Source organism: Branchiostoma floridae, chromosome 10, assembly GCF_000003815.2.
Source record: "Branchiostoma floridae strain S238N-H82 chromosome 10, Bfl_VNyyK, whole genome shotgun sequence".
Classification (NCBI taxonomy): Eukaryota; Metazoa; Chordata; class Leptocardii; order Amphioxiformes; family Branchiostomatidae; genus Branchiostoma; species Branchiostoma floridae.
This window is the reverse complement of record NC_049988.1, coordinates 6,110,799-6,128,212: the sequence shown is the minus strand read 5'-3', so window position 1 is coordinate 6,128,212 and position 17,414 is coordinate 6,110,799. Positions and strand designations below refer to the sequence as shown.

Genomic DNA, 17,414 nt, shown 5'->3' with positions numbered 1-17,414 from the left:
GGTAGACAATTGTAAGATGCCCCGAGATTTGAGTAGTGCACCTTATATCTGGGCGATGCCACAAACTTATTGATCACCTCTCGTATCGATCTCCAGACAAGCGGTCAGTGATCGCCAACATCGCTCAGGGTCAGTGAAGGAACGTTCAACAATCGCAAAGGCCCCCTTTCCACTAGACGACGACAGTGACCCAAATGGACTCGTGTGACCCTTAATCTCAATGAGCGCAAAAGGGTCTTCACTAGATTCCACTAGCGTAGCTTTTCTTGGGTTTCAGTGCGCACTGTGCGCTCTGTCCTAAACTTCAGGTCGCAGCGGGGTAGTGGCGCGATCACCGTCTAGAAGGAAAGAGGCGTATGGACATACTGTTGGAAAGACGGCCTCTCACTCACTCACTCATCCTCGCCGCAAAGACGACCTAGGCACCACTGAATAATGTCACCACATTTTGGTGTTCAGAAAGATATTTTCCTATTGACACTGTTTCAAAGCATCCTGTCTGTAGTGACAACCACCGGCTCCCAAAGATCATATGTTGTCGGTCCTCAGTATGGTTTTTATAGGTAGTTATGACTGTACAACTTTATCTGACACGTACGCGTAGCAATAAAGACTAACGTTAAGACTCGGAAATTTTCGGCTTAATATCCTCTGAGGCAAGAACACGATTCTTTTGCCCAACAATTCAGATATCGCGATACGATGTCCCAATTTTCCTCGAACTAACTTTATTGGGTGCGGAGTAATTTTCTGAAATTATGTACGCACATTTTCTGTCAAAAATGCTTAATAAGCTCTTCTGAGGCAAAAACACGGTTTTTATCCAAAAATTGAGACATCGCGAAACGATGTCCGATTTTCTTCGAACAAACTTTTTCGGGTGCGGAATAATTTTCTGAATTTATTTGTGCACCTTTTCTATCAAAAATACCTATTTTGCTCTTCTGAGGCAAAAACACGGTTTTTATCCCAAAATTCAGACATCGCGAAACGATGTCCGATTTTATTTGAACAAACTTTTTTGGGTGCGGGATAATTTTCTGAAATTATGTATGCACCTTTTCTATCAAAAATACCTATTTTGCTCTTCTGAGGCAAAAACATGGTTTTTATCCCAAAATTCAGATATCGCGATACAATGTCCGATTTTCTTCGAACAAACTTTTTCAGGTGCAGAATAATTTTCTGAAATTACGTATGCACCTTTTCTATCAAAAATGCCTATTTTTCTCTTCTGAGGCAAAAACACGGTTTTTGACCCCAAAATTCAGATATCGCGATACAATGTCCGATTTCCTTCGGACGAACTTTTTTGGGTGCGCAATAATTTTCTGAAACTATGTATGCACAATTTCTATCAAAAATGCTTATTTTGCTCTTCTGAGCCAAAAACACGGTTTTTGACCCCAAAATTCAGATGTCGCGATACGATGTCCGATTTCCTTCGGACAAACGTTATTGGGTGCGGAATAATTTTCTGAAACTATGTATGCACAATTTCTATCAAAAATGCTTATTTTGCTCTTCTGAGCCAAAAACACGGTTTTTGACCCCAAAATTCAGATATCGCGATACAATGTCCGATTTCCTTCGGACAAACTTTTTTGGGTGCGCAATAATTTTCTGAAACTATGTATGCACAATTTCTATCAAAAATGCTTATTTTGCTCTTCTGAGCCAAAAACACGGTTTTTGACCCCAAAATCCAGATATCGCGATACAATGTCCGATTTCCTTCGGACAAACGTTATTGGGTGCGGAATAATTTTCTGAAACTATGTATGCACAATTTCTATCAAAAATGCTTATTTTGCTCTTCTGAGCCAAAAACACGGTTTTTGACCCCAAAATTCAGATGTCGCGATACGATGTCCGATTTCCTTCGGACAAACGTTATTGGGTGCGCAATAATTTTCTGAAACTATGTATGCACAAGTTTCTATCAAAAATGCTTATTTTGCTCTTCTGAGCCAAAAACACGGTTTTTGACCCCAAAATTCAGATATCGCGATACAATGTCCGATTTCCTTCGGACAAACTTTTTTGGGTGCGCAATAATTTTCTGAAACTATGTATGCACAATTTCTATCAAAAATGCTTATTTTGCTCTTCTGAGCCAAAAACACGGTTTTTGACCCCAAAATCCAGATATCGCGATACAATGTCCGATTTCCTTCGGACAAACGTTATTGGGTGCGGAATAATTTTCTGAAACTATGTATGCACAATTTCTATCAAAAATGCTTATTTTGCTCTTCTGAGCCAAAAACACGGTTTTTGACCCCAAAATTCAGATATCGCGATACAACGTCCGATTTCCTTCGGACAAACTTTTTTGGGTGCGCAATAATTTTCTGAAACTATGTATGCACAATTTCTACTCAAAAATAGCTTATTTTGCTCTTCTGAGGCAAAAACACGGTTTTTGACCTCAAAATTCAGATATCGCGATACAATGTCCGATTTCCTTCGGACAAACTTTTTTGGGTGTGCAATAATTTTCTTAAACTATGTATTCACATTTTCTATCAAAAATGCTTATTTTGCTCATCTGAGCCAAAAACACGGTTTTTGACCCCAAAATTCAGATATCGCGATACAATGTCCGATTTCCTTCGGACAAACTTTTTTGGGTGCGCAATAATTTTCTGAAACGATGTATGCATATTTTGCTCTTTTGAGTGAAAGGATTACTTTTTGTATATCCGTAGAGTAACCTTGAGTTGACGCACTTTTTTGTGTTGACGCACAGTGGGCGAGTGGATCTCTTGAAGATACGGAAAGGGGATTTTCTTATGATATGTGTATTTTCACAGCGTACGGTGTATTGCAAAGTAGGCCAGTCGATGTGTAAAATGTCTTTTTAATATATGATGGAAAAAGACGCGCCCATTCTGCCAAGCGTAGGTGTTTCTGCACCTTGGGTATATGTTGCACATTACAGGATTCACACGTAATATTGACAAGTTCCTGATAGATTTGTTCAACAAAAAAGAATGAAAATGTGTAGGGTATCTATAACAACTGATTTCATTCCAAGTAACACAGTATTATACGCTATCAGAGTTTTTAAAAATGATGCACTTTTGCGCTTTGTGAAAATTGAAGACAGTTTATTCGACTGTTATTTTCGGGGAATAAAGAAAGATCAGAGCACAGGTAGGTCATATTACGAAGCTACTTTACAGAAAATTTCGTTCACAAATGCCAATTTGTTCGCGTTTTAGAAAGAATGGCGTAATTCCACCGTACCGTGGTTGAAATTAACTCCGAATCGTCTCTGCAGAAAGCAGCCATTAGAACGCGTTTTGATGACGGCGCGAGACCAGAATGTGTTCGATATCGATCGATGTCATTAGAGTCGGATTTCTTTCTAATCAAGCTGCTGTATTAATGACTGAATATAGTCGTCATTTGACATCCCAAGCTAGCTAAATTCACGTACGAGTTAAGCTAACTGGGTTACTATGTGAAAGTAAGACAAACATATAACTAAACTCACATCACGGCGACACTCAAATGTGCAGTTCTATCATGTTCGAATCATCAGGTAACGACATTATTTGTACTTTTCAGCAATTGTGAATAGCTTTAACATTTGATATCTCATAAGACGCAATTTGACATGTGAAATCGTCATTTTGGTGGATATAAGGCACGATAGCTCTGTGACCACCTGTTGGCCGCCTTGCCTTTTGGTAGGTATAGCCGGGCTTCGTTCATCATTAAGTTGACATAAATCGTGTTGGATTTTATCCACGTGTCACTTGTTCAACGTGCCAAGTAAGACATTTGAACGATGAATCTCGTTTTACAATGCACAAATGGCATTATTAACCAGACCCTACCTAATCCCTAGCTCCAAACCTGGGGAGAAATTGTGAACACTCTTAACTGTTTTGGGTTTTGCATCTGAGAAGATGTAAGGATGCCTACTACATAACTTTGAACGCAAGACATTGTTTGAAAACGGTTTTAAGCTCAGAGATACGGACTGATAGCTTTGTTTATAATTGATCACACCAATGCTGGACTGCTTGCATAAAGCCAGTGACACCCGCCGTACTTGAAACTGTGTGCCATGTACGTGCAAAAACGTGGTTAAATTTTGGGATCCGTAAGTGGTAAGTACCGACTCCGTACAAAAAACGGATTTGGGAGAATGCAGACACGATAATAAAACGCCAGCGGTCGTGGAAGGTCGTGAATTAGGTTACAAATGTAGTTAAGAGAGGACAAGGATAAAGCTTGGTTTGTGTTCTAGAATCATATATTTCCAACTCTCTTCGAAAGCATGCGCAAGCGGAGCTGAATGAGAGCAAGTAGGGCGACATGACATGAAATTTCATAATTGGTTAGTTTCCCGCCGGTTTATGGCACGCCAAAGGGGGTATAAAATGAGAGGAAAAGCTTTCTACAGAGAGGAAAGAAACGCATGGCAAGAGGAGGTATCTTACCGTGTGAAAGAAAAACGGCGAGAAGAACTTGTTTCGCAAATTTCATGACATTATCAATATAAATGTCTAGGTCTGTGAATACAGTGTGAGGTCTGAACAAGAAGCGCCGATAATGAAATTGTCGTACTCGTCATGACGGCAAGAGCCGATAGAAGACATCGTCTCTGTTTGTTCTATGAGGTTGTAAATGTCTTAATGGGCGTTACTTAACCGTGTTAATGCCTTGTACCCAGTCATGAATAGTGCCAACGATTTTGTATTTTTTTCAAAAAGCGACCTGAATTGTTTCCATTCCCCGCCCTTCGTTCGTTAAATCCAACCAAATTTTCCGCTACAGTTTTAAACAATGCAAAGCAAAGCATGTTTGCAAGCGTGAACCGCTCCAGACACTTCTAGGCATCGTCCATAAGGTGTGGACTCCGTTCTTGAGAAATCCATAGAAACACTCTGAATTCTCTCTCAACATTTCACCCCGACATTTGCACATCGAGGATGGAGCTGAACCGTGGTGCTTGCCTATGGTATCTTAGAAAATTTCGACAAGTCAATATTATCGTTACTCTTACTCTCCAAACAGAGGTTAGGCTCCGGCTGGTTTTTAACGTCTTTTTTAGTCGTTTTTATCAGGCTTTCTATTTTGTATTTTATCTTGCTGTGACAAAACCTAGACCTCTGCTCGGAGAGTAGTTACTCTTAGCAACGGCCAAACGTCCGTCAACACTCATGAGATCGCGATCGACGAAGGTTTGGGCTAGAGTTTTCAGAAAGTCAAACCATCCGGTTGTACAGCGATTGTAACAGGGGTTGCCACTGGTATCAGGATAATGCACAGTGGCTCATGGTTAATAGTATTGTCATTGACGTAATTAAACTAGATATGCACTAGAAGATTTGTCGGATGCCATACTGATTCGCAACATCCCTGTTTGCTTTCAAAGTACAAATAATGAGCATAATGACCAGTTCATACGCTGGGGTGTTGCAAAAAATATCCAAGTTTGCGTTTCTGCATTATCACCAGATGAATGTACAGCCGTGTCTTATAGAGGTTTGTTATATAACAGGAGGTCCCAAAAGGAACATTTGGAGGACGTTTTGTAGAAATAGACAGAAGCTGTAAGACATGTGGTACAACGGTACCATAACTTCAGGTGCCGTATTTGTATATTTCAATTTGCGCTATGACTTCGAGGGCTGAAGGACGTCTACGAAAACGTGAAACATCATTGTTGCTTGAGTATTATAAACCGTATTCAAATCGATGCACTGGAAATTTTCTACCGTAATTTACACACGATTGACGGTCGTCGCGCCGCCGGTTATCATCCGTTTTAGGGCGTTCACACGTTTTAGTCGTAACACATTTGTTTTCTAAGCTTTAATACGTCACGTCGAAATGTGTTGAATACTGTTTCAGTGTGTAGAAGGCATGAAATGTATTCCACTTATCTTTGCAATACCTAATGTAATTGTGAAGCTTCTCCGGTCCACTCCGACAGGGTTCTTCATCATCCATCAGAACAATGTCTTTTTAAACTAAAATTTCAAGAAATGTAGGTCATCAATTGCAATTTATGCATGTGATAATTTCACGATTCAAAGGCCCCGCTGCCATAAAAAAACATAGAACTTTTGACTAAACAGAGATCTATATCCCTTTGAGTCTTGTCGGGATGATCACAGATGTTTAGAGCTGCGACTGTAGAATGTCGTCTTTCGTTCTAGAGTTATCAAAGAGTTGAATTTGTTCTAGAGGTTACAATACGCCTTATACAAAACTGAAAACAGTTTTAAAGTAGCGTCTTTTATTCTAGACTTTCAATGTTGAAAGTTTGAAGTTCAGCGTCTAGGATTAGGACGACCCGCTGTTCCAGCAGGTCAATATTGATATCGATAGAAATACTCCAAAACGCCTGCAACTTTGATTTATAAATCTGTTGCCCCCGACCGAAACGTCTGCTTGGAGATGATCAGATCAGATAACAGGCTCAGGGGCCTGCACTCCACCACCGACTGGCATGACTGGCATGACTGGAGACACTCGGACCCCAGACCCGGAAAATCCCCCACAGAGATTGGTATGCCAACAGTCATGTGACTGCACTCGGCGGTTTATACAAAATCATTTGAAAGATGGTGGCCCGTTTCTACCGTTTTCTTCAATTATCAGGCCTGTATCGTCGCGTTCTGACTGTGGATTATTGTTGCGGACATGTTGTGGGAACGGGATCATCCAGATTCAGGATATTACTGGGATGCCCGGGATTCTCTAGGATGAACCATGTTATCTGCCAAATTGAGGGACTGATTTTTGGCGGTCACTCACTGCCCTCCAGGAATTATGGACCCACCCCGGTGCTACCACACACGTCCCTGCTAGTTAAATGAGGTAAGATATCCTCTTTTATGTTGCTGAAACAATAGCTTGATCAAAATGACACTCTATCGCCTAATATTTTTTCATGGATCTAACGGTCTAGTCTGTAGGCTGGGGAGGGGTGAGAAAATATATACACTTGAATTTAAATTGTGGTGCTCATTTTGTTGGCAGCACAGTCACTTGCTTGTTTTTCGTTGAAAATGATATGCTACAGATGTTTAAGAACTTAGCGCTCAGCCTCCGGAGATCGTTTCTAATAGAACCCCGAGTTTTTATCTATCTGACCCTACCCGGGGGGTTTGCTTGTCGGAGGGGGACGGCACACAGCTAGTTAGATTTATTTGGCCAAAATGTGTAGTTTATCATCTTCAGAAGACCATTTTCATTTTTGAAACAAAAGAATTTGCTCCCATGTTCGTTCGGTGAATAGTTTCATTTTAGTTGATCCCCTAAAGGCCATCTTTGGGAAAGAGCAGCTTCAGATATGTGAGTTACAGTATCTGCGAGGTCCTGGGGGAGAATCATGAATGTAAATTCTGAGGACGACGTCAGAGGTTGAGCCCGGCCAGGACTATTGGACTTCGTGAAAGTTTGTCCGTCGTCCGAACATTGGGGTAGTCTGAGTCTTTGCAAACTTCTTGTTGACTAATTGTTAAGGAGATGGAGCTTGGAATCAGTTTGAATCGCCAAATAATTATTTCCCAAGGATACGAGGAAACATTAGGAACGGTCCCTAATGCCCCCTCCTCCGGCCCCGCTGCACGATGATTTCTTACCACCGAGTAGATGTGTTGCCAAGGCTCATCAGAATTCTTAAAACATAGAAAGAATACAAGAAGGCAGACTTTTTACTTTGTCTTCTCTTAATAGAATAGAGAGTGATATGTACTACCACATCATGGGATACATTGACTTGGTGATTTCTGTTTTTTTTCTGCTCAAAGTGTATTTTTTCTGGCCCAGGGACCAGAACGCCTCGATGGATAGTGAACATCTGGGAAGCATTTTCCCTTGGCCTGGTGTGGCCCGGAGTGGCCAAGAAGTCTCTACCAGACTCACGCTGGCTACTACACACCAGGGGAGTTTTGCTACTAGCCTGAATACCAGACCCCAGCCCGATCTCAAAAAATATCTATCACGCGATAGATTTTGCTACTAGAGGGTTTGGCCGGTCGCGTAGCCACTCCGGAGGGAACATAAAGCATGCACTGACTCCCTTGGCCAATTTCCCGATTTTTTTTTCCGTTCTACGCTCCCTGTACCCCGCAGGAATTCGAAGGCCTGGTGGAGGCTAGTTGAAATGCCCGATCCGGCTTTTTCTGGGGAGACAAGATCAGTGATTTTATTTCCAACCGTACAAACCGAAATAAATTATCAGCCGCTGCAGATATCACAAAATCCTCAATTCATTCATGTCAAACTTACAAGTTTTTGTCTCTCTCGCTCTCTCATTTCTCTTATTATTACTTTCAAACACTCTGTCTCAAAACGAAGTTAGTGATGCACCAATATCGCCCTGCCAAAATTCTGTCCACGGCTGTGATTGAATGCACGCAGTGCTTTTGTTTGATCTTACTAACATAAGCACGACTTTTCCAGTACCAGCAATCCATTTTTTTCTTATAAATTTCGCAATACGGATAGATGTTGGCATGCGCAACAGTTGTATACCGTGCGTGGTCTGTGCTCTGGAGGGGTTGAGCTGTATTAAGGCAATGCTATTTCGGGAGTAAACGGTCCCAAGCATATCATATCGGTTGTACGCCGGTCTCCCTGGAGACCCAGTAGGATACCTCCCACCAGAAAACCTAGGAGCAGGCTGAGTTTTGTTTGACCCTCTAAACTTTCTGGTATCCTTGTATGCAGTCTATTGTAGCTTGGCCAGGCTCTCTTCGGAAGTGAGTTCCGCCGCAGGGTAGTATTTCGAAACCGGCCGGGAGAAGTTTTACGCGGCGGGACTAGGAGTTATAATTTCTGATCGACTCAGAAAGACAATTGTACATGAAAGTGAAAGTAGAGAAAATTATTGTTTAGAATTAGAATCTATAGTCGTCCTGTACTTTAAGTTTAACCTATGATAAGGAGATACTCTCACATGTTTCAATTTGCGTTGTCTTTCGAGGACTCCTAATCATTTTAGCTTGGCACGATTTGTACAGTATCATGAGTATGATTTTTAATCTTTTATCTTTAGCATGTTAATTGCAGTCTTACTTAGAATCAACGGTGACCATCTATCTGATCAGCCTTGTCACAAACGTTATTGCAGGTGTCGGTTGGACATTATTCAGTTACATACCATACTCTGCGTTTTATTTATTTGTCCAGCCTTCCTGACCACTTAGATTTCATAATGAAAGCAGCTTTTCTTTGGCCAAACGTTTTTTGCTCGCGGCAGTGTTAGAGTTCCCAGATGATGTCATCCATGTAATGTAATCAACATGGCCTTACACAACAAAATATACAACACGGAGGGGCGCTGACCCCGTTCTGAGCGGGTCGCTACGCCTATCTTTGGTAATCTCCAAGCAGATCCCACGGTTGCATAAGATAAGTATTAAAAGCTGCCAGAGGAATGAAGCTGGCCTAGGTGTGTGTATGCCTCCGGTCTCTCTTCTTCAAATCCAGTAGACGTCCGAATATCAAATGCAGATATACTATAGAACATTTTAGACAGGCCTTCAACACTCCTAGCCTCTACCAGGCTTCGTGGTTTGATGGTCTAATTGTCGAAATTGGACAAATAGAGTCACCGTACGCTAGGGGAGTCAGCCGGCCGAGAAGGTCCATTTTTGTGGTTTGAAAACCCCACATAATCCTTGTGACAGTGTGTGCAAACAAACCCCATACCACTCCAGCTAACAGCCGTAACAGGTATGAACATACATAAGTTCTCAATATTGTTTGTGATAGATTCCAGCGCATGGACCAGCATGGCTTGGTCACACTTTTTTCCTGAGGCAGACCAGGGCAGAGATGCATCGCGCATCTGCATGTTTCTTCTTTAGGCCGGGGAAAGTTGATCCCTTGTAATGGTTAATATATGCACCACGAAGACGGCCTTCCGCTCCTGGGGCCAGGGGGTAAGGTTCCCATGGTTCCACTGTCAATCACGGTAAACAAAGTCGGATCTGGAAAGCGCTCAAAGAGACTCAGATAATGAACTCCGCCCTCTAAGGGGCGTACCCTCTAGGGTAGGCCTATCAGAAAACTCCGACTGTGGGGTGGCTGTCGCACGCACGTGCCACTTCAAATTGATGAGAGGGCTGCCGGCAACGTTAGGCAATGTAAACAAAAACGTTACACATGCTTCATTTGAGAAGATAGCAGTTTTCGGATCCTAGAGGATCTCGGAATATATCAGAAAACTGCCATTAGTTCATTAAAATAAGCTTAAGCGTCCGGCCGAGTTTGTAACGGAGAGCGCCAGAGTTGTGCCCTTTTCCTAGAAATTTACACGAAAGATTACGCGGCGCAAAAAAAAAAAAGTCGGCGGCGACTTCTGACAACGCTAGGGGTCCAGTTGACCCCCCACCCCTACGTTACGATCACGGCCAATTCGTAACGACCGCATGAGCATTTCCCCCAAATTTCTTCCGATTTTAATACAATTTTACACATCATCAGAGGACCGTTATTTTGCGACCTTTACAAATAAAGCCTCACAGACATGACACAAGACAGAGATGGTTCATTCAGGAATAACATAAATAAGACAGCTCGCCTTTCAACCGAGTCCTTCGTTCAGCTCTAACTGAGAAGCGAGCATTCCATTTCTCGCCAGCGTCGGGTTTTGCGCATTGCGATACCCAACACCGTAGAAGTCGGAGGGTTCTGGGTGGAATGAAATCGCTCCCCTGGCAGTTCAAAACCCACCACAACCCAAAATAACCCGACTCCCGGCAACGTTGAACCCAATTACCAGACAGTTTGCTTCCGTCAGGGTCGCCGCCGGTGGGTTCTGCCGGGTTCGCGAGCGGGTTCTACTGGGTTCGTTTCCATGACAACCGCCATACCGCGCGCCGCCGGTGGGTTCTGCCGGGTTCGCAAGCGGGTTCTATTGGGTTCGTTACCATGACGACCGCCATCCCCGGCGGGTTCTGCCGGGTTCCCGCCGGTGGGTTCTAGTGGGTTCCCAGGCGGGTTCCGGCGGGTTGAGGAACTCATTTTGACCCGATCTTAGTGGGTTAAAGTGGGGTAAAACGGCCAAAATGGACCCACTTCAACCCTGGAAGTGGGTCCAGTAGGGTTCTAGAGGGTTCATCGGTCTCAGGGCTCGGGTTATCTTGGGTTCACCTAGTGAGTGAACCCTAGGGTTATTTTGGGTTTTGGACCCTCCAGAACCCACACAATTTTACAGTTTCACAATTTTACAAGTTCTGGCCATATCATGTTATTATTAGCAGGAATCTGCAGATGTTTTTTGTCCTTTACCTGTATTAGTATCACTTGCGGAGGCGTCTGCAGATGTCTAGTTCCTTACCTGTTCTTGGTTACCTGGTGCAGGCATCTGCGGATGGTGTTTACCTCCTTACCTGTTCTAAGTAGCCTCAGTGGTACAGGCGTCTGCGGATGATATCAGGCCTTACTCGTTCTTAGTAGCCTGGCACAGGATTCTGCGGATAATGTTTAGCTATTACCTACCTGTCCTTAGTCTGGTACATGCGTCTGTGGCAGATGTTTAGTTCCTTACCTGTCCTTAGTAGCCTGATGTAGGCGTTTGCGGATGATGTTTAGCTCATTACCTGTTCTTAGTAGCCTGGTACATGCGTCTGCGGATGATGTTTAGCTCATTACCTGTTTTAGTAGCCTGGTACAGGCGTCTGTGGGTGATGTTTAGTTCCTTACCTGTTCTTAGTAGCCTGGTACAGGCGTCTGCGGATGGTGTTTAGCCTCTTGCCTGTTCTTAGTAGCCTGGTACAGGCGTCTGTGAATGATGTCTAACTCCTTACCTGTTCTTAGTAGCCTGGTAAAGGTACTCCGAGGCATCAGTGAACGCTGTGAGGATGTTCTGTATGAGGTCCAGGTTCTCTGCTTCCGGTACCTTCTCGGAGATCGCCACCAGTACGGTGCTGTAACCGTTGTTAGTCAGGGTGACGGGGTTACTGCATAGGCATCCTGGGGGAAAGGGTGTCGAGAATTTGAAAAAGGGATGATGCAACTACGCAGGCGCAGAAAAATCCCTGACACGCCAACGAAATTTTGGGAATTCTTGTCAAACGGACGCACACTATACTATTAGGCTAGCCCCTGAGGCGTCGCCAAAAAATAACTGGTAGGTTTCTGAATGTACAGATTTAGCTTTTATGTAAAGCTGGATGTGTGCTTAAGGTGCACTCTCACTGCACTTGCGTCATGCTTGCGTCACAGCGGGGTTCGAAAGATACTCAACGAATTTCAGAGATAAAGAACAAATTTTCTTACTTTTGTGTATTTTGTCGTCTTCTATGTCATACTTTTACGTGCTACGCAATATCAAAATTATAAAATATCTGAGAGAATAACGAAACAATGACGCAGTGAACGAACCCCGCAGTGGCGCAAGCTTGACGCAAGTGCAGTGAAAGTGCACCTTTAGTCATAGCCTAAAGATTCGACGTTACGTACAATATTATGGTGCCATGTACCTAGAAATTACCCTACTTTTTTGACAAATGATTTTTAGTACAGTAAAGACCTACTGGGCTTAAGACACATGGAATAATGTTACTAATTTTCTTATCACAAATTTTTTACAACATAACCAAACGGACGCACACTATACTATTAGGCTAGCCCCTGAGGCGTCGTCCGTTTGACAATTACAATGTGTTTTATTCGCACGCTCGCATCAATTTTGGGGTTCCCAGAGGATGTCATCCATTTAATGAAATCAACATGGCCTAAATGCTATTTGGCGAAACCCCAGGCTACTTCTGTCACTGTTTGTGACGACGTTTGAAAACAGCTCAACCATGCGTACCATTTCTTATCTTGACACTTGACATTAAAACGTTTGTAATACGCTTGATAAAGCACAGCTAAAGACCAAATAAACAAATCAAACCGCCCGATATGGTAACACACACATCCCTGTGTCACTAAAGGTCCCCTCTCACTGGACGTGGGGCACGCTTGCGGTATTGCTGCGTTCGAAAATGCAGATGTACCCCCACGGAACCTAGAGGTGCCCCCACGAAACCTAGACGTGCCGCAAGCAAACCTAGAAGTGCCGGTTACAAGCGCGACGTTTTTTGGAAAGTTTAAAAATAACGCAAGTGGCAAGATACCCCGACAGTGCCCCAACGGTGCCCCAACAATGCCCCCACAGTGCCGCCACCGCGCCCCAAACAGTACAAGGATATATTTTGCCTATTTTACACCAAGAATCAAAAGTGAACATCATTTTATCACCGAAAAGCTATTTTAGATGCATTTCTAATAATTTTACAGCGGTTTTCGATCCATTTACAACATTGCGAATTTCACAAAACTTACCTTGTATCCGTATTCAGAGTTAACTTTAAAGAATACATGTTTTAATGTAAAGTAGGTCAGTATTTTATACTTGAAATCAAAGATAAGTTGCTGGTTTATCGATTAACCTACGGATGTAGAGAAAAGGATTATCGTACAACGTTCAAAAAGAAATTATTTGTTAGATGATAACGTTTGCTTTTGAGTTTGCGTTATAACGTTACAAGCTAATCATTGCTGGTAGCCTGCCGCCGATAAAATACAAAATTGCAGTCATTCGGACCCATGGGCCATATTTTTGTCACTTTTTACAAATATGATAGACTTAGACATCACCAATAGGCTGGCAAGTCATCTGCTGACAATGAAAATACTACGCGTCATACAAAAAAGTATGAAATATGAAGCATTTTAATTTTTAAAATTTGCAAAATTGGTGAATAAACATCAAGGTGCTTGATAAGCATATAAACATACATCATTACACATAACGTTACATGGTGCAAAACGCACATATGGAGTAAGATCTGGTATATGGTTCGTGTCCGTTCATTCGGGTCATTTCCTTTACTGTAAAAGTCTTTCAAGGTTATTTATAGCATATGTATCATATAGTTCATTATCATAAGGGAAATCTTTTCATTATAAATCTCGTTTTTGGGCATTCTCATCATTTTACAGTGATCTTTCATAAATTGACAACGCTGCAATTGTCAATAACATGTTCATTTAGTCTAGAAACGCAACAGTGCCGCACGTCAGTGTGAGTGCAAGGCAAAATCGGCGAAATTAACACAACAGTGCCGCAGTGAACGAACGCAGCAATGCCGCAAGCGTGCCCCACGGCCAGTGAGAGGGGACCTTTATCAAGATGGCGTCTCACTGCACTCAAAGCCGCTGACCGGTGCGGCACTGCGGGGTTCGTTCACTGCGGCACTCTTGTGTTGTTGTCGCCGATTATTTATAATCTAGATATTGCGTAATACCCGTACTCAAAACGTGAGAAAATTCGTTCTTTATCTCTGAAAGTCGTTAAGTAATCTTTCGAAAACCGCAATGCCGCACTGGTGCCCCAAGTGCAGTGAGATACCACCTTAAGGAGTGAAACCTTAGTCCAGCACTAAAACATGTTGCCTTTTGTCTGCCTTTTACACGGTTCAGACGACGTTTTATTCTGTTTCAAGTCACCCGTGATACAGTAGGTACAGTTGCCAATGCCAACACTGGGATCGCCTTACGGAACAAAATTCCACTGCACACACCGCTTCTTATCAAAGGATTTAAATCGTTCTTTGTTGAAATAGAATTGTTCAAAAGTGACAACCATCAATACAACAACGAAAAATACGTTTCCTGGTCCCGTTTGTGATTATTCATATATTTTTTGTCCAAATGCCTTTTTAAAAGTGTTGCAGTTATGTTGTCTCAATGTCGCTGTTGCGAAATAAAATTGATAATAAGGATTATGAAGGCAAACATAATCATGTTCCTGATATCCCTGCAGATGTCAAGAGAATTGTTTTTGTTTGTTTGTTTATTTTATTTTGTTTGCATACCCGGTAAACTGACTTACGGCGTAACACCAAGTTTCTACTGAAGAGTACAAGGTGTATATCCAAACAAGTTAATTTGATCTACACATGCCAGGATGGACCCCTACTCTTTTCAACAAGTGTTGTGGATTCTTTAACATACAACATAGAACCACTCTAGGTGTGTCTCTCCTCAAACACGGGACCTTTATTCAATGTCCTATCCGAGGGACAGCCTTAACCCAAGTTAGGTACTCAATTTCACCGGAGTGAAGTGAGAAAAGTCGTGTCAAGTGCCTTTCCCAGAGGCACAACGTCGGGGCATATCAGAGGGTTCGAACGTAGGACCTCTGGGCTTTTAGCCAAACACACTACGTGACGCCACGCATTCTACGCGACGCCAGAATCCATTCTCCACATGTGCCGAAATATTTGATAGTTAACTGTTGACAGTCACTGTATAACATTACCTCTTACTAGTATGCACTAATATCATTCATATAGCATCAGCGCGGGATTATACCCCCCTTCAGTACACAAACACACACACACAAAAGCTTCTGCCACTTTCAAGGGTAGAATGTAATGTGTGATGAAAACAAAAACTAAATGCCCAAACTGTCTATTTCGACTCGTTTTTTCGAAGTTTAAATCATAGCTGTCCTTTCCTGCATTTTATCTTGTTTTAAAGCCATGAAAGTAAATTTATATGTTTGAACCAGACCTTATCACAGATCAGAAAGAACTTAGGATCTGAAATAGACTAACACTCAAAGATATATACTTCAAAACGACAAACTCGACTTACTACTTCGTACCATCTTTCATACTTCTAGTTAAGTCTATCAGTTTTTTCTTCAGTTAAAATGTTTTGAAATCAGCAAATTTTTCATGTACATAATTACCTCTCTTGGGTCGCTACAGACAAGTTCAAGAACAAGTTCTAAAACATCTGAAAATGCTTAAGTTCACAGCTCTGAAACCCCAAGGTGAAGACCTTACCTGTAGTTAACACAATCAGGACAAGAACTATCACCACTGGGTCGCTTCTTCTCTCCATCTTGTCTCTTAAGACACAGAGAAAACTCCTTATGTTAAAACTTGTCTCTGCGTCAGAGTGATAAGTTCTCAGTATGCCTACCCAGGGAGGTTGGTGAAAGGAGGGGTATGAGGTTTCAGTAATCAACACACCTGGCACAATGGCCCTCAGGTGGACTCCTTACCTGCCTGTTTATGTTACAAGAGGATCAGGTAACAATGCTTTTCAAAGAGGGTGTGGGAACGAACCACTGTGGTCATTAAATGGGGTGACCAGTTTTCTTTTAGTATTGGAACTTCCAAACTATTTTACACTAATCTTGGTGAACCATGATTTTTAATCCTTAGCTACTTGCAATTCGTGGTGAAGGTACCATGAATATATGTATAAATGTTTTGTGTTTTGTGCGTTTTGCCCGTTTGTAAGTCGCCCCTTGGAATAGCTGATAATGGTACGGTCCGTCGTGCGTACGTGCACAACAGGTGGTGGCGGCAGGCACGGATGACGTCATCGAGGAATATTTAGAAACGTCTCAAGAAGGGGCTAAGAAAAGGGTGATACTTCCTTGTATGACTCATCTTCTTGAGGAAACTTAATTCTTAAGTAAAGGGTAAGAGATAAAATCCACAAAGAAAGTATAGCGCTAGCGTTTATTGTTAGCTGTTGTGGTCAGCACTCCTACCAAGAAATCTACATGTACCCATTTCTTCTACTTATAGACTGCGTAGTAAAAGTAGCCCACGCCAAATGCCGCACATATTGGATTAATGTGTTCAAAAATTCGTATTTTCCCAGAACTATCAACTTCACGTTGTTAGCAATTACTCTTGGGGCATGAACTTGCAAGAAAGATATTATATTATATAGATATATGGATATATCTTTACACACAGCTTATAAATGCGTATATCTGTAGGAAACTGATTAGAGCTTTAAATGAATGTAAACTCGCGGGGACTCAAATTCACGATGGTGATAAAACGGGGGAACAGTTCATGGTTTTTGTTTGCGATATAGCGCTTTGGTCATACGTACTGTACAGTAATGATAAACCAGTTAGGGACGACATACTAAGGACTGGGCAAGGGTGCTGCAAACAGACAGAACATTCGCTTTCGGCGATGCGCATGCTGCGAGACTTATCTGGTAGCGCGCATAGTCCAGTGGTTAGCGACCCTGCCTCTAGAACTAGAAGCCGTGAGTTCGATTCCGGCTGTTTCGCTCACCCGACATGTTTGCTACCGGAAAGGGTTGCAGTCCTTAGGAGGGGATGTTAAGCCGTGGTCCACTGTTCATTGTGTTTGTCGAAAAGAGCTAGGGGAATTTCCCCAGTACTATGAACCTGTAAATAATGTACATAGCGTCTGTCCTCTCTGTCACGACCAGATGAAGACTAACTCTTCAGTGAGCTAAAACTGGTTCGAGGTCACTGTCTTTCTTATCTAACCGTATCTACTCTCTGGATACGTAGCACTTGTCCATAAATATCGGGTCCAAGTTCAAATGATATGCATTTTAGTATTGGTGCATCTTCATTGTATCAGGCGCCT

General features: G+C 42.4%; 1 protein-coding gene across 1 annotated transcript in view; it reads right to left on the bottom strand.

The window, feature by feature from the left end:
* The window catches only part of LOC118424133 (calcium-activated chloride channel regulator 1-like), a 75,787-nt gene extending 59,816 nt beyond the window's left edge, over window positions 1–15,971 (bottom strand). The window contains exons 1-2 of the mRNA XM_035832631.1: window positions 15,828–15,971; window positions 11,790–11,955 (exon numbers count right to left, since the gene is read on the bottom strand). Of these exons, the coding sequence (XP_035688524.1) occupies window positions 11,790–11,955; window positions 15,828–15,885 (224 nt within the window). The 5' untranslated portion in view covers window positions 15,886–15,971. The remainder of the gene's footprint in view (window positions 1–11,789; window positions 11,956–15,827) is intronic.
* Window positions 15,972–17,414: the final 1,443 nt, after the last annotated feature.